The following is an 18051-nucleotide window of genomic DNA, read 5'->3' as shown; positions in this document are numbered from 1 at the left end:
GAAGTTAAGAAGAGATAGCTTGAGCTGATCAAGTGTGGTCCTTCCTTTGAACTTCAGTTACTTTCTTAAATCCATTCAATTTCAGTCTCCATACAGACACAATGTGACTTGTTTAAGTAAACAGCTTAGTAAGCTATACAGAGAAATAGAGTCAACCTTCCCAGTGTTTTAGTCCACATCCTTTCAGACTATTTTATTCCTTTTTCAGTCTGCCAGTGTCAGCATTTATTGCTATGTTGGCTGTGTGCTGCATAACTTTGCGTTATTTCTCCCACAGAGTGAGGACTGCTCTACAGTGTGTCCACCTGGTCTGTTTGGACGTAGTTGCCTGTCCACCTGCTCTTGCCATAATCATGCATCCTGCTCTCCTGTTGATGGCTCCTGCTTCTGCAAGGAAGGTAAAGAATCATGAGGCTGAGCACAAGTCTTCTATATCATGAGATAAGGTGTACTGGCTGTGCAGATGAACAGATGGATGAACATTTGTACACATAAATTCTTATGGACTAAATTCAGTTGCATTCTGTGCATTGGGTTGTTTTCCTGTACAAACTTAATCTGTTCAATTTTCCAGTCTAATGAATAATACATGTCATAAGCTATTCTTAATTTCTTAAGACAAAATTTTATGGTACAATGCACCCCTCATTGACCCACCCCTCATTTCCATGTGTTTCTCAAGGAAAATGTGAAATAGGTGCATTGATTCATTGAAATGTGCAAACATGAATGAGAATGCAACATGCAAGGTAAAAACTGTTCGTACAATTCTAATGAAATTTGGTATGACCGCCTTTATTCTTCAGCAGAGCATGAACTCTCTTAGGCAAGCTTTTTTTGTCATTTCTTCATGTAGGTTTCAGGAATAGTTCTCCAGGCTTCTTGTAGAGCACTTAATAATAACGAGCATGGTGTGGGGAGGCCAATCTATGACTGATAGTATGCAATTGTGTGTGTAGAATCATTGTCATGCTGTTAAATGAAGCCACTGTCAATCAGACAATTTCCAGATGGTTTTACATGATGGATCAATGTATGACGCTATTTTCTGTTGACAATGCGATACATTTTGACAAGAGTCACAATACCACTGACCTCAAACTCCAAATCATGGCGGAGCCTCCACTATGCTTTACACGTGGCTGTAGATGGTCACTATCGTACCTCTGTCCTAAACTCCTCCTCAACAATCTAAACTAAAACCTTCAAATCTGGATTCATTCCTTAATAAAAAGCTGTTGCAACTGATTTTAAGTCCAACTTTTTCTTTTTTAAACTCAGATCTGCCACTTTTTCTTTTGTCCTCCACTTGTCCAGTTTCCTCAGAGTGTTTAAGGACACACTGCACACAATGCCAAGATATGCCACGTTTTTGGCCAATAGCACTTTGGGAATCACCTTGCTGGTGCAAAAATATTATGTTATGGCCATCAAACGGTGTTATCTTTGGCATTTTTCATTGATTCAACTAAAGAAATAGGCACAAATTATTGGTTTTGTGACAGACTGCTAATAACAAGGTGCCAAGCGATATATTTCTGTGAAAGACAGCAAAGACTACACTGAAAAATGACTGAAAAAGTAGCCAAAGTTAAAAGAAGAACTTTCAAGGACCTTCAGAAAGCCTGGAGAACTATTGCTGCAGGCCACTTTAAAAATTACAAGAAAGTCTGGCTCCTTGGAAGCAAACTATAAAGAAATGAGGGGTGGCTCAAGATTTTTTACACAGCACTGCATAAATGTCTCACTGATATCAAATCCTTCTTACCTTCTAACCTCTCATTGCCTATAAAAACATTTTCCTTTCTCAGATTGTATTGTTTTCCACCAGATAAAAGATAAAAATAATAAGTATGCACCAAATATACAGTATACACAGTCAATAGTACCACCCAGATCAATTATTCCTGAGAGATTTCACTCATGCACACAGATGTTAACTCGTGGGTTAATAGAGGAATCGTAAATTTTGACTGCCAACAGTTGAGTCTATTCAATGTTTTGGGGGCAATATATCCAGGACATATAGATATATTTCTCTGGAAGTAAAAACTTTATTATATTTGAACACAATAAAACAACTGAAGAGGTTACCAAAGTCCAGATGCTATCAATATACCACTTTTTTTTAAAATCTTTTACCCATTGTACTGGATGCACTGAAGAGAAACTTAAGAACTCTCCAAAGTCAGTAGGACTGAATAAATTTATACAAGTCCATCCATAGTTATTGTGCTCATTCATACATTGCCATTCTTAGAGGTGTGTTTTCTCTTTGCAGCTGAATCATATCACATTTATTTAAATTAATCTTTAGGGTTCAAGCACAAGGGCAAAAACCATTGTAGCTCACCATTATTTACACCAAAGGTGTCAAACATAAGGCCTGAGGGCAAAAATCGGCCCAGCCTACTGGAATGATTTTAAAAATGTGATGGAGGACCTAATTTTCAGGATTTAAACAGCTGTTTCTTAAGTTTTCCATCTTTTCTTCAGATGAAGACCTTCCTCATGATCACTGATGTTACAACAAAGTTATAGATAAACAATTAATTTTGAGTAAGCTTCCAGTTTTTTTGTTCCTTTCACTATTATAGAAATGACAGTTTATTACAATGGGTCCACAGTAATTATAAAATACAACATTTTCTGTGAATGACCTTGCAGAACTTTTTCTGAAGTTTTACACATTTCTTGCAATTTATGCTGAAAGAGTCGTGATGACAGAGCAGAATTCCTTTGGTGTGCAGAAAAACTGAGATGCACAGTTGACATTGCACTTCTTTTTCTATTATTAAGATATCTCATGGATCAAGTGGGTAGTTAAACTTCTTTGCACTCATAGAAAGGAGTGTTTCACTCGTCCAGCCCACTCAAGATCAAAGTGGACTGTATGAGGCCAATGATATAAAATGAGCTGACATCCCTGATTTAGACTGTTCAGTTGTCTGGTAATTTTAATATAAAGCAACTGCCTTCATGTCGCTTTTCTTGTATAAATGTTTATAGTTTGATTTTTCTCTCTCTGTTACTCGAGGTTGGCAGGGTGTGGACTGCTCCATCCTCTGTTCCAGTGGTGCCTGGGGTCTGGGCTGTAATCAGACATGCTTATGTAGCAACAGAGCTGCATGCGATCCTATAGATGGCACTTGCACATGTTCTCCTGGTTGGAGAGGAGAGCACTGTGACGAGCCCTGCCCTGTAAGTCTGTCTTTCTTTCTTTTTAACTGAGAGATTGATGTGAAGACCCAGCTAAATCTTTTGCATCATTGTGCTGTATTTTAGAAGAGTTAGATCAAGTTTTCTTATTATTATCGTCGTTGTCAGGAGGGTACGTATGGGTTGGAGTGCCGTGAGCGCTGCGACTGCAGCCACGCCGATGGCTGTGACCCAGTGAGCGGTTATTGTCGCTGCTACCCTGGCTGGACAGGTTTGTACTCCTTTTTTCACAACAAAATCACAGTAGTCTGTCTTTAGGAGCAGAAGCGGCCCGTCTTTAGTAGTTATCTTCATTAGCTGAAAATCAAAGACATTAGATGCCAGTCAGACACACTGATTTACCATAACAGGAAAATATGCTGCAGCATTCATGGCTTGTGCAGTACAGTATGTTTACAGAATGTCTACACAGTGTTTTGTTAATTAAATGTTCAATTTGATTTGCCACTGCGCCGGTGGCATAGCCGAATGAGAGATGTTGAGAATTGAGCTCTAAATTAATTCTCTTGGCTGGCACGCTGGAAGCTGCTATGCAATCATGCTTATATTATATGATGCCGGCTACACACAAGGACTGAACTGAATCATCAGCTAAATATTTGCAAACTGAATCAAATAATTGGCCCACATTGCTCTCAAGATTTTTAGATATGTCTTGTGATATTGTTATTTTTGGTTCTGTTTATTAGAGTTTGCATTTTATTGGGAAATTTGATTAAACCAGCTGCCGCGTTTATTCACCAGAGTATCAATCGTTCTTTGCTATCACAAGCTCTCCACTGGAATCTGATCCCCTCTAGATGCAATAGTTTTTCGTTTTTTGGGGGGTTTGCACGTCCATATGTTCGCTCTCTGTTTCTTGTCATTTAAACCATTTGCTTACAGGGAAAAAGCTTGGAGGTTGGAAAGTATGAATGTCACAGCAAGGGTGAGAGTCATTATGCTCAAAAATGAAGCGTCGCATCTGAATGTCAAATACAGGGGGCTAGCAAAGGACCTGGTCTCTGAGCTTGGGCAGAGAGGTGCAGTCGGAGAGGGAAAAAGATTCAGCAGGAAAGGTCAAGCCTGTGAGCTCTCAGCATCCCACTCCATTCAGCCTCCCGAGCTTCGGGCATTTATTCTGGGAAACAATGTGGGTTTTATTATCTGCAAGAATGGAGCCGGCAAAACGGGCCTCTCATGCTCTGAATCCCGCACAGGTCGGGACCATCTGTCAGCCTTAATTGAGTCACCAGGGTGCAGAGCTGGGGGCAGTGTGCAGCCCAGTGGGTCGGACAAACACACACATACATACTTAAATTGCAGCGGCTTGACAGCGGTCTCTCTGAAGGAAGGAGCACCTAGAGAGAGGGCTATGTGGGATTCGTCACAGGACTGAGTCAGGGATGGAATGAAATGTCTGTTTACAGCTATTTTTGTAAACACTGTCATATCACTGAGTGTGCCAGGGTTGGTATTGCATTCTACTTTGCTGTCAACTTGGTGTTGGCTCTATTGTGAGGCTTGCCTAAATTGTCAAGAAGCTTGACTTTAGGAGTGTGCGCGCTTAAGTGGCTAGGCCGACTATGACCCACAGAATTGTTACTGAACTGTCGTGAGCCTGTCGTCAGCCAACAAAGATTTAAAAAAGTTCTCTGACTAGACACTTGATGCAGAGGGCATCGTGCTAGACCATGTTAAATAGACCTTTGCCTTTTATTTCTGTAGCGATTCTGGTCCATGACACGAAGCAGGTAATGTGATGTGTGTTTACATGCACTAGGAGAGAGAGAGTTAAAAAGGGAGAGAGAGGTTTGCTTCGCTGTGCTCACTGTACAAATTGGATAGTAGGACCTCTGGCACTTCTCAGCGAAAAGCCTCCTTTGAAGAGACTTCAGTTCTGGCTTCTTTCACTCTTTCTTCTTCTCCCTCACTAGGCACCCAAAGCCCCTCTGTTTGTCACCATTAGACTGAAAAATGTGATGCTCTGTCCGCATTCATTTTCTGACAGTAAAGCCAGCCACTGTTTTTCTTTTTTTTTCCTGCCTGCCCTAGCAGAACCTCAAACACACTTGCACAAGCCTTGCCCTCCTTTTGATGTCCATGGCACAGCTTCTGACTTAATCACTGCGACTGTACCCCCCACACCCATCTAGCCCCCCACTCATCAGACTTAACATTTCCTATCCTATATAGCCTTAAGGTGCCATGGTTACCGTATAACATTAGTCCCCAGAGTTTAGTCCAGGTTTAATTCAAAGGTACTGCACTAATGCCGCTTTAATTGCCACACCATTCTCAGATATTCTCGCTCAAAGGAAATTTCAAATGAGGCTTCGAACTGAGGGCTGAAGCTTGAAAGGTTGCAGAGTTTGCATGCATTTGTGCGACTGTGTGACACCGACCGTGTGCATGTGCAATTGCAGGGCTATGCCACACTTTCTATACCCGGCTGTATACATGTAGAACGGCACGCGTGAATTTTTTTTTCTGAAGGAAAACATGGCGCTCTGATGGGCATGCTAATGCATTCACAGTGAGAGCCCTGTATGGATGCAGTGTTTTGCATTTGGTTGAAGCCACAGAAAAAAAAAGACACTGTGACACTTGCAGACTGTGGTCTGAGTACTTCCCTTCAGCTCCATGCACTACCCTTGCTCTGCTGAAAGAGAATGGGAGACAAGCTTGGCCTCTCTTGAGACCCAACCCTGTTAATCAACACAGTGCACTGGCAAGGAGCTCCAGTCAGATCAAAAATAAAATACATTTGGAGAGGAGAAGCAGAGTGTGAAAGATGGGCTGAAAAAAAACACCCTCCAAACTGCAGCTTCTTTATTCAAAACTAAAATAAGTCAATGATTCATGTTAGTTTAATAACCCTGAAAAGATGTGCAATGATCAAGCATTGCGAATGCTGCCCCTTAATGATGTGTTTTTACAGATGGCACTCTGTTTAGAATTTATCAGCTTACCAGTCTTTTGCCTTCTTAATATGCATTCACTGAAGATTTGGTAACATGCCTGCAGGAATCCACTGTGATAATGTGTGCCCACAAGGCTTCTGGGGACCCAACTGTTCAGTCAGCTGCTCCTGTCAGAACGGAGGATCGTGCTCTCCCGAGGACGGCACATGTGTGTGTGCACCTGGATACAGAGGGACGTCCTGCAAAAGAAGTGAGCCTCTTTCTCGAAGCAACTTCTTTTTATCTAAACCCTTAGGAAATAAATCTGTTTCACTGAGACCATCATACTTGCAAACTCCATCACAGCACTGACCTTGTTTGATCTTTGAAGAATTGTTGTTGGACATAACTGCTTGAGTGTAAACCCTTCATCACAGCTATCATGTAATCACAGTGTCTTTGCCCCAATGGCATTCCCCCAGACACATAAACATACACACACACTGACACACTTCTCACCCCCTTCTGGCACAGTCCTCAACAACCACCTCACAGTGGGAGACTCACAGTCCTCGCCTGAGGCTCATCAGAGGGTATGCTCACTGGGAGTGCCAGCGCTGGTTTCCGAATGGGGTCTGTCTGAAGGTGCTCTCAAGTGATGAACTCACTGATTGGGAGTGAATTCACTGTCTCAAACCTGTAAACATCAATTTGAGTGGAGAGACTTAAACACGCCGTGTGTGTGAGAGACAGAGAGGGGAAATGGTTACTCCTCCAAACTCAATATTTACACAGATAATTTTCTCGTCAGCTAGAAACCTCGTAACTGCAGTTTTGCACTTTTTCCCTTACTGAAATATTGTTAACTAATTGCATGCTTCTCCAGAGGATGATAAAAATGCACCACACCTGGTGCTTAAAATAAAATCCACTGGGTAAACTTAACATTGCAAGTTTGTCAAGCTACAACTGAGGTTGTTTTGTCAGTTTCTAAAAGGTTTCTATTTTAGAAATACCCAGCTGTCCCCTGACAGTTTTCTCTGAATCACTGGCTGTGAAAATAGTGTAAGTATTCCTAAGGCGCTCTTAGAATGTGTAGCGCTGGAATGAAAATATGTTTTTAATATAAATTGCAGCTTTTTATAATGGTTGCACAATCTTTGCATAAAGTGTTATATAATAACTTCTGCACCACCGTTTATATATCTCTCAGTTCACATTCTTTCAATGAAATTTGCATTATTAACACAGCTGTGTGTCTCCTCACATATATAGATCATCAGGCTGCTCTCATGACTTGACGTAAAACAGACTCACTATGCTCTTAACTCGTTTACTATTCTGTCTCTGGCTGCAGATAAAATGGCAGTGATTACAATGGAGACTGACTTTTATACTTTTCCCCTGCCTTTGCTGTCGCTCCTTGTCTTTTCTGCTTTACTTCTCGCAGCCTTGATTTTTCTGCACTCCCTTGATCACTCTTGTCATGCTTTGTTTCATTACTATATACCTCTTGTTTCATCCAACGCTGGTGACTGATTCTCTGTCGTCTCTTGCCACACTCTGCTGCCTCCAGTCTGCTCTCCGGGGTTCTACGGGCACCGCTGCAGCCAGTCGTGTCCACAGTGTGTGCACAGCACCGGGCCATGCCATCATGTCACGGGCCACTGTGAGTGCCTGTCTGGCTTTACCGGCTCGCTGTGCAACCAAGGCAAGTAGTCTTCTATGTCCTTTTGACCTTTATCCTGCTCTTTCACGTACAGTGAAATTCATTCACTGTGAAGTTTGAGTGTTTTTTTTTTCTTTTTTTGTTGGTTATTTTTGAAAATGCCTTTGTATAAAATACAGAAATCTGTAAGGGAATAATACTGATCATGTTGTTCCTGTACATTTTGTTTAAGTCCTCTCTTTGCACACTGGTCCTAATAAGATGACCTGCTGCCTCTCGCACTAGCATCTTAGCCTTGAAACTTTAAAATATGACTATTATCGATGCAACCTAAGCTAAAAACAAAAGTAAACAAAAAAAACAACCTTCAACAGAGGATGGAAAATTGCTAAGAGCCACATTTTTAGACAAAGAATATTTTAAGTAAATTTTGCTGTCCCCTTGCCTAATTCTGCAAAAGGAGCTGTATGTAAATTGCTTTCATTAATATACAGACAAAGAAATGCACAAACACACCTGTTTCTATTGTTAAACTTGTTTTCAAGGCAACTTTTCTTTTGTGGCGTTACTGAGGATGTTATATGAAAACAACTTGGTTTGGCACTTTTTATTCCTTATAAGCGACATTTCTCAGCAACTACTTCTTGTAGCGTCATGACATCTTGATAAATGTTTTACAAAGAGGGTTTTGTTTTTTGCAAGACGTTTAGCTATATGTCTGGTCAAAGAGAACATTTAGTAGGAAACTGAGAAAGAGAATGAATGTATACTATGTGTGTGTCACAGTAGTTTTTGTCTCCACACTGTCCATCCATTGAACAGCGTGCTGATTTCAGTTCATTTGTGTGACAAGGTATTGTATTTGTCGTGTCAGTGGTTCCACATTAAAAATGTTCTCCGCCGTTCTGAGAAGAGATACCTTCACACAAATGCGCTGTAGATTTTTTTCCTCTAATAATTTACCTCTTTTTTTTTAATAAATTACAGATAGGCGATGAGGAATTTTTGAATTCTCTTTCATGGCTTTAAGCAATGTCTTACAAATAAAAGTTTAATAGCTTAGCTGAAGGAAGAGGGAAAAGTAAAAGCGAGAACGAGTCCTAATTTGTCTGAACCATAATTACTGGTGAGCGGGCGTTAGGCGACGAGGGACAGAGGTGGCCATCATCATGCACATTATCCTCTTGTTGAGCCCCATTGTGTCCTCACTTGTCCTCTGTCCAGCACACAAAGTCCCAGCCTAATGAAGCTCTCCCAGTGAGCTGAGGCTTGAATCCCCAGAAGCAACAGTATGGGGGAGCCAACCTCATGGCTTAATGACAACCTGCTTGAAAGAGGTTGAAAGAGCTCTCAAGAAGAGGGAAAAACCAGTTGAAATATAATCATTAAAATCACCCCCCATGATAATGAGTCAGACCCATCTCTTTCACAGCCTGCCACCTTATCAGATATTCCTAACGGTGGCTATTCTTTTATGTGAGACGTTTATTGCATCTGCTGGCACTGCAGCTCCCTGATCCTGATACTGAGATACACCTTGGTTTAATTTGTCCCATGGTCCAACAAGGAAACACAAACGAGGTTTCACTGGAAATAATATTTCTTATTGAAGAGTGCCTGGATGCATTGAAATATTAATTTCATTAAAAATGTATACAGTGGTCTGTGTACATGGTCTATTTTAATTCTTTGGCACATCACTCATTCCACTCTAAGCAGTGGAAATGGGGCAGTTGTGCCACAGGAGGCAGTGACTGACTCCTCCTTTTGTTTAAGCAGATCATTTCGTGTCCACTCAAATAAAAGGATATCATCCATTAGAGGAACATGTTTACACAACCTTTTCAAAAAATCAGTGTGTTTTCATAAATGTGTTCACAGTAATGTGCCTAAGTTTAGTGTCATAATGTTAATGGGTTTTTCTAATCTTAAAAGAGGCAGAGCAGTTTTTTTGTTTATTCGTAAAGTGGTGTGTTGTTTCTTTCTGTTCTGCAGTCTGTCCAAGTGGCAGGTACGGGAGAGCTTGTGCCGAGATCTGCCTCTGCACCAACAACGGCACCTGCAACCCCATTGATGGCTCCTGCCAGTGTTTTCCTGGCTGGATAGGAGAGGACTGCTCTCAGGGTATGGCTTCCTTCCTTCCTTCATCCACTCTGTAATTTGCTCATTTGTCCACTTTTCCCACTCTCATTGTCTGTCTCCACTCCTAATTTCTCTCTCACCCTTACCTTCATACACATTAATCATCTTCATGACCCGGCGCACAGAGAGAACTAACCTCAGCACCAGCTGATGTAAAACACACAGCTTGCTTAAATGATTGTTGTAATACATTATGCTCTTTGATTTACAGAACTGTAGGCCAAAGATCATTAGCAGAACTTTGAGCTGCCATGGCATGGGAAATTGATGTGTGTGTGTGTTTTTTTTAATTGCATTAACTATTAAACTAAAAAAAAACAACAACTAACGATCACACGGGTGATAATCCATACATATTCACCTGACAGCAATTTCCAACACTACAACTTGTGGGCTTGTGGAGGGTAATGACAAAACTGGATTTTCTTCCAAATGTATCATTTTAACATATTGTATGAAAGCGTGGAGAATGTCTGGACTTTTCCTCAAACATATGTGTTATGTGATTCATGTATGCATGTCTAGGACGTAGTGTATGTAAGGGAGAGTGCGTGACCATGAGTTTGACTGTGTCTCTGGCGTCTGCAGCCTGTCCCTCTGGGCACTGGGGCCCTGATTGTCTCAACTCGTGTAACTGTCACAATGGAGCCCAGTGCAGTGCCTATGATGGAGAGTGCAGGTGCAGCCCCGGCTGGACCGGTCTCTACTGCACACAGCGTGAGTTTCTCCCATCCAGTTAGTAGACACACAGTGTCATCTACTGGCAGTCTAATAGAACTGCAGCAGATGACAAGTGAGAAACAATGCTTTTTTTCTGATTACAAGGAAACTGGATGTTTTTATCTATTTTTTTATTTTTATTTTTTTAAAGCGAGAGAGAGCAATAGCAGAACAGAACTAATGGTCATTTCATTAATGGTTGTAATACATCCCAGTCATTTACCCAGGGATAGAGCAGATCATCAATATCAGTCCACTAATTTGAATTTCCATTATCCATCACCTCGAGGGGTTTATTCAGTATTGTTTGCAGTGTGGAGCTCCTGCTATTGTGCATGAAAATTACATTTGTTTTCCCCTCTCTTCTCTCATATAGATTCTTACTATTTGCAGTTGTCTTCTTCTTTATTTCCACCTCTAGGTTATGTTGACAGCATAACAGCATTTTCTGCAGAAGCAGGAAATGTTTCATTTCAATTCATTCACATTGTCTCTTATTGAGTATGCAGCAGAGACATTGAGTGATATTGATTTCCTCGTTCCTTTGCGATTTGACCTTGACTCTCTATGTTGTCTTCCCTTCTCTTTGTTTTCACCACTCCTCCCACCCCAACATTTTATACATCTCTGTCCCAGGCTGTCCTTCAGGGTTCTACGGCAGGGACTGCTCCGAAGTCTGCCGCTGCCAAAACGGTGCAGACTGCGACCACATATCTGGCCAGTGTGCTTGCCGAACCGGCTTCATTGGGACGAGCTGTGAGCAGAGTTGAGTAGGCACAACACATTTTAGCTCTGAGCAAAATTACCCAGTAGATGAGTGTGTGTTCTATAAACAGTTTGGCTCCCACTCTGTAAGTGCTTTAATTTTGATGGGTGTAATAATGTGCCTCTCTGTCATGCAGAGTGTCCCGCTGGTACATTTGGATATGGTTGCCAGCAGCTATGCGAGTGCCTGAACAATGCTACCTGTGACTATGTGACTGGAACATGCTACTGTAGCCCTGGCTATAAAGGCATCCGCTGCGATCAAGGTGAGAGGTGATTGAGATGGCCGAGGCTTTACGGGGTATTATCGCTCAAACACAGATGTGTATGCATTGTTTAAACGACCCACTTTTTCTGCTTTCTCTGTAGCAGCTCTGATGATGGAAGAGCTGAACCCATACACAAAGATCAGTCCAGCACGAGGCTCCGAGCGCCAGTCGGCAGGGGCTGTCATGGGCATCATCTTTCTCCTCCTCATCATCATGGCCATGCTTAGTCTGTTTGTGTGGTACAGACAGAGGCAGAGGGACAAGGGCCATGAGATCCAGCCAAGTGTATCGTACTCACAGGCCATGCACATTACCAACACTGACTACTCTCTGTCTGGTAAGAGTCTTGCATGTGCATTTTTCCATCACTTACAATATATGTAAGTGATGGGATATTACACCCCATGCAATATCACTAAAATGGGAAAAAATGTAAAAAGGTATCATTTTGCTTTTGAACCTTTCTGTGTGTAAATCCTCAGAGTGTGGCAGTACTGTCGCGATGAGAACCAGTGCTCCTGAGATCAGTCAGAGCCAGACCAGCAGCAGTAGCAGTGGCCAGTGCTTCTCCAACCCTAGCTACCACACCGTGGCTCAGTGTAATGTGGTCTCAACCATTTCCAGCAACTTGGACGGCACTCTGACCCTCAAAGTATGAACTCCCTCCATGTCTTCGCACAAAATTTCTAAATTACATGCTGCAGTACAAAATCAACACTACATTGTCTTTTTCTTTTCACAGTCAAACACGCTGAAGAGCAGAAATGGGTCTGAATGGAGGGCCTACTGCAACCTCAATGACCTGGGTCAGTTTTCTTCTCTCCCTTATTACATCGCAGTTCGTAGATCTGGAATTTGGACTTTACAGAGCCAGCAATTCAAGGGCAAAAGACACACGTGTCGTTCTCACACACCCTTTATTGGCGCTAACCTGCTGTGAATGAAGATGAACCAGGGGTCTCTTGTTAGACATAACCTTTGCTCTGATTTTGATAAGATATGCAGCGAAAGCAGTGGTGCGAAGATGAATAGGGGTCACTATGAGCTCATTAGTCCTCTTTCACTTCCCCTGGTGGCACATTTTTCTATGAAGGCTTACATTGGGTCAAACACTACACTCACATAGGCTGTGAACGATAGAAAATTAAGTGTGGCATTTAAAAGGAGCATATTAGCATTTCATAAATGGTTTATAACAAACTAAAGGGTAGTTTGATGTAAGCACATCAAAGTCATTTTTTTTTGTATTAATGGTAATTGTCAGGTAACCATTTGTAAGTGGAGAATAAGGTGTGGTGCACAGATAATGAATGACAGTGTGAGCTGTTGTAAAAATACTGTATTATTAATATTATTATTTTCTTTACTGCTTATGTCCTACTTTAGGCGCGCTGAACACTGTTGCAATGCATTCTGACCCTGAGGCGTCAACTGCTGCAGTTCTGTCAGATGCCACTGGTGTCCTAGAGATACGCACAAGGTGTCCTTTTTGCTTTGTTGCCGTGAAGTGCTGCAATATAAGATGCCAAGAGATAACTGGGCCCCTTTTTAAAGACTGATAAAATCCTCAGTAGGAAGTGATTGCAGTCCATGTCCCCTTTGGGAGCGTTTGTCTTTTGGACTTTGTTTTGCTTTATTTTCTATCACTGAATTCAATTTTGCATCCACTCCCTGGTTAGGCTTAGGCTTGCTTAACTTTAGAAAAGTGTGCACAGTCCTTTACTAGATTCAATAATGTATGTGACAAGTTTGGAGCGAGAAAGCAGTCTTAGTCTCGTTATAACCAAGTGGGTCATGCACAGACACCAGAGGACACCTTGTGCATATCTGTGAGATGCCAGCAGCTTTGACAAAAAGGACAGTGTTCAGCGCTCGGGGAATCACAATAGGCTGGATGTCCATTCAAAAACCTAATATCTATAATTAATTCTTTGTCATGCTTGACTTTAAAAGTCGGAGCCCCCATTTAGTTTATACGTACAAAGCACATCAATTATATTGGGAAGTCAAAAAGTGGTTTTTATTTACTGAGCTATGAACTGTTGTAGTCACAGTACTTGGCTTTTTCTTTTTTGTGGTATTTTGTTGTTGGCAGTAACTTATCACCATCATTTTCTTCCTATCCTTTCAAAAAATAAAAAAATAATAATATTTCACTATAATGAGACGTCGCCTGTCAACCTTCACACGTTCTGGGAATTTAATGTGATGTCTGACTTTGTTGTTTTGACATGTTTACAGATGTTCAACAGGGTGAGGCACAGACACAAAGAGGCTCCAGGAAAGGTAAGAAATGAATAGCAGGGACAGTTTGCTGTGTGCTGCATGCGTGTCTGTGAAGACCTATTCTGCATATGGAATCCTGTTCAGCTTCACTAGCAGCTAAATTACAAAATCCTTTTATGCTTAACAGCCCATATATCCATTTTCCCATTTGGGTCGTGTTCCCCTCTGAGACAGCTATTTCTCTGACCCAAAATCCCACATCCATATAGTCTCTGTAATTTATGTGAAAACTCACTGCACATTGGACAAGATCATGGTGGGCTGAGGTTTTATTCCAACAGTAATTGCTCTCTATGGCTCCGTGCCTGATACGTCATTTTGTCTTCCACACTGTTCAATCGGTGGTGAATGTGAGAAACCCAAGGGTGTGGAGAGTGGTCTGAAGCAGCTTTGCTGCGGTCTCTAATGAGCCCTCTTATCAGTATGATGAGACTGTTATGGATGAGACGAGTCCTCCACTCTCTCCCCTTTGTACTCTGATTACTACGTACCACCATTAGTCACCTGTCCGAGACAAAAGAAGTTCCGCTTCTTGAGAATGGCAACGAGTTTCGCTTCCATTCTTCTGGTCACGCTCTGATACCAGCTTAAATTTTAGTCCTTTAATATCAGAGTTCAGTATGTACGCCATTGTTAAAAGTCAGTGGCAGGCACTTCATCTCTGTTGTTACTAAATATGTCCTTGTCTTGCGGCAGCTGCAGATTACATCAAGAGCTCCATGTGCAGCAACAGCTCCTGCTCCCTCAATAGTGAGAATCCTTATGCTACCATTAGAGACCCACCAGGGCTGGCTTGCAAGCACACAGAGAGCAGCTATGTGGAGATGAAATCCCCCTCCCACCGTGAAGTGCCCTTTGGAGGCACTGCCACCCTCCTGGGCAGTGCAAGCAGGAATGTCTATGATGTTGGTGAGTGCGTTGTTGGAGTGTTGTGTGTGGAGCTCAGCAGGGTCCTGCAGCTTATGGCCTCTCTGGTCATGTCCCATACTGTGATCCTGTACAGAATTTGTACGCCTTGATAAAAGAAAATATATGTGGTCTCTGTTGCATGTACCTCTCTGGTCTCTTTTTTTCCCTCAGCCTGTGCCTGACACTTTACCTTCTTATGTATCTCTCCCACTTTTTTTCCCTTCCTCCTTCCCCAAACTGTGACAGAGCCGACAGTGAGCGTCCTGCAGGGGCCCAATGGAATGGCCACCGGATTCTCCCAGAGCCCCTACGACCTTCCCCGCAGCAGCCACATCCCCAGCCACTATGACATACTACCCATGCGTCACAGCCCCACGCACACACCCCCACCGCCTCCAGAAAGCCCCAGCTCTCTGCTCTAGAAGGAACGCTGTCCTCCGGGCCTCTGACTGCGTGCCGGCATCTGGGAAACATCCAGCCACCTTTCAACCAACGGCCCTCCCTTTGTCTCTGTGTGTGTTCGATTAGATACTGACATGCTGAGATGGAAGGACAGCCACAGCTCTTCTGGACCCTGCTCTCTTTAGCTCCCTCACTGGTGCCCATTCTATTGCCCAGAGAGAGGAAAGGGGGGAGATAGAGTGTCCCACACACCAGCGATCATTCACTCATTGTATTTTCTTATATAATTGATCACACAAACTGCTGGCTGGCCTCTTTATGGACCTGCTGAAGTGGAACAATATCTTTCCAAGCACCCTGTAAGACAGTATACATGGAGTGGGTGGACAGTTTATTTACCTGGAGAGAGCTCTCTTCACTCTGATTTTTAACCCATCATATAAGTTTACATTCAAGGACAGCCAAGCGTTTATAAAGTCCCCGCAAAACACAAGTGATTTTCTCCACAGGAAGGAAGGTTTAACAGCCTTCACCATATCTAAGCAGGCAAAGATCTGCTATGTATAGTGTTTATGAATTTTCTCTGTGAAGCAGCTGCATATCACAGCTGCCACAAAGTGCTTACGATCATCTACTCCGAAGTGAAGAAAAGCGCGGGCAAAGGTAGCGAAACCTCCACTAAATGTTAATTAAGGAAACTTTGCTGTGAGTGAGCCAAGTCTGAGGAAGCATGGATAAATAGTAAAATATTGTATTTGGGTTTTTTTTATTCACTGTTATCCAGTAACAATCACAGTTAATACTCATGTGATCTCTGTGTCTTACTAAAGAGCTTCTCTTAGTTTTAGTGTTAATGAGGCCCAGTGTATCTTGAAATGTATTCAGGTCATCAGTGTTCATGCATTTATTGCATTGCTGAAAGTAACAGTAAGTCTAAAGTTTGGATTTTTCTCCCCACACTAATGAAGTGATCTGATCTTGTGTTGTTTTGTACGTGAAAGCTTCTTCTTCTTTTTTTTTTTCTTGCAAATGTTTTGGTTTACATCTTTTTTTAAAAATAGTGGGTCATAAGAAGAGTTTGCTTAGACTTTTTTTGTATTTATAAATCTAATTGGTTTTTTTTGGATTGTTTTATATTAGTGATGGTGTTCCTTTTTAAAAAAAAAAAAAAAAGTCTGTGTTATTCTAGCATAAGAAAAAAAATGAGCATGGATACCCGCTGATGTAGATAACACAATTTATCTTCTTGTGAAATTATCGGTGTCATTTTGTGAACTGTTTTTGAAGTCACTTAAAATGTTCTCACTCTCTCTGTCAAATTGTAAATTGAAAAAAGGGAGAAAAAAAAGGCTTTCACATGAGCAGTTTAAGACCCACAAATATCCTGTGCAGTATTTACAAAAGGGAATTATATGTTTAAAAAAAAAAAAAAGAAAGGGAAACAAATCCATTTCTAAATCTAAAATTTATGTTTGTATCAGGCTAAAAGAGCATATTTATTTATTTATTTATTTATTTATCGAGATGAATTTGCTCATTCACTATGTGAATTCCATTTCACCCTATGTAGAAGCAATAACATGTTGACAATCGATGCACAGACAGCGTTTCATTAGTGCTGAACATTATCCCATCTTTGACCAGTGTGGTGACCAGTGGATCATAAACCATGTGACTATTTGACCTCCGAGGAAGGTTTTTCTAGCTGCTGTCATATCAAAGCAGGTTGTTGTTTTGGTACAAGTTTCAAATTAAATGCCTATTCTGCCATCAGAAACCCGTTTCAGTCAGGTTAATACCCTTAATGAAGGGTTCTGGTCTGGTGAACAACAAATCTTATCAGGTGGCTTAATGATGAGTCTTTGGGTGAAATTCATGAATAGAAACTCTGTTAAATCCTCCGATGTTATATGCTGTGCGCAGACTGAAGCAGAAAGGGGACAACTACATGATTTAGACCAGCGATAGGCTTACTCGCCACCGCAGGGCGCCGGCTGACCCGTCGACTATTTTAAAATTCACTGTATAAAATTGATTGAGTGGTCTCCACCGTTGCGGGGTGTTGCATGAAGGCTTTTAAACTTAACAAAACTTCAGATGCCCCTACTGATTGCGCTATCAGCTTGTCAGTTTTATTCATTTAATCTCATAAATTCTACTTTTTTATCATTTAAACTGGCCCCTGGCCTCCTGTCATTCTAAAGGAGCGACCTCCAGGCAAAGCAAGCTGATTTACACCATACGTACACTTCAGCTCTGCACAGCATGTAAATTTATCCGCTACACCACAGAGGAAAATGTTTTATCCTTTATTCTACCGCATTTATTGTACTTTCATTAGAGTTACTTGACAGCTATATAAATGAAATCACAGGAATTAAACATTTTCTTTTGAGTAATTTCCTGATCGACTGTGCAGACGAGTGAAAAACAGAAAAGCAGGTTTTTTTTACTGCTACTCTATGTGAAAGTGTGTAGCCTGTTTTTCATCTCTGACTGCGCCCAGGATCGCTGATGGTTGTAATTGATGCTCAGAAGTCTACTTCATGAACACGATAGGCTGAGATGATGACCTGTTGGAGTTAAGTAAAGATACACATTTTTGGAGCTGTTAAGTTTGTCTCAGTGCACGGGGTTTTTAAATAATTTACGCTGTTGGATCACCAAATACATTTAATATGACTAACCGTATCTGTCTATATGAAGTTATAGAAATAACTCTGTGTCTCTCAAGTGTAAAAGGCCATAGTGCTTGCTTTACTAAAAAAAAAGAGTCATAACTGTCATA

General features: G+C 41.6%; 1 protein-coding gene across 1 annotated transcript in view; it reads left to right on the top strand.

Moving 5' to 3' along the window:
• Nucleotides 1-16907, top strand: part of megf11 (multiple EGF-like-domains 11) — an 83630-nt gene extending 66723 nt beyond the window's left edge. The window contains exons 11-25 of the mRNA XM_085412292.1: nt 278-398; nt 3038-3201; nt 3328-3430; nt 6226-6372; nt 7678-7812; nt 9766-9894; nt 10501-10629; nt 11269-11397; nt 11535-11663; nt 11767-12003; nt 12149-12318; nt 12409-12472; nt 13908-13952; nt 14649-14861; nt 15108-16907. Coding sequence (XP_085268418.1) covers nt 278-398; nt 3038-3201; nt 3328-3430; nt 6226-6372; nt 7678-7812; nt 9766-9894; nt 10501-10629; nt 11269-11397; nt 11535-11663; nt 11767-12003; nt 12149-12318; nt 12409-12472; nt 13908-13952; nt 14649-14861; nt 15108-15283 — 2091 coding nt within the window. The 3' untranslated portion in view covers nt 15284-16907. The remainder of the gene's footprint in view (nt 1-277; nt 399-3037; nt 3202-3327; nt 3431-6225; nt 6373-7677; nt 7813-9765; nt 9895-10500; nt 10630-11268; nt 11398-11534; nt 11664-11766; nt 12004-12148; nt 12319-12408; nt 12473-13907; nt 13953-14648; nt 14862-15107) is intronic.
• The last annotated feature ends 1144 nt before the right edge of the window (nt 16908-18051 follow it).

Source organism: Rhamphochromis longiceps, linkage group LG7 (genome assembly GCF_057381845.1).
Source record: "Rhamphochromis longiceps isolate RC_006_pf linkage group LG7, R_longiceps_female_GT1.1, whole genome shotgun sequence".
Classification (NCBI taxonomy): Eukaryota; Metazoa; Chordata; class Actinopteri; order Cichliformes; family Cichlidae; genus Rhamphochromis; species Rhamphochromis longiceps.
This window is presented reverse-complemented; position numbering and strand designations above follow the sequence as displayed.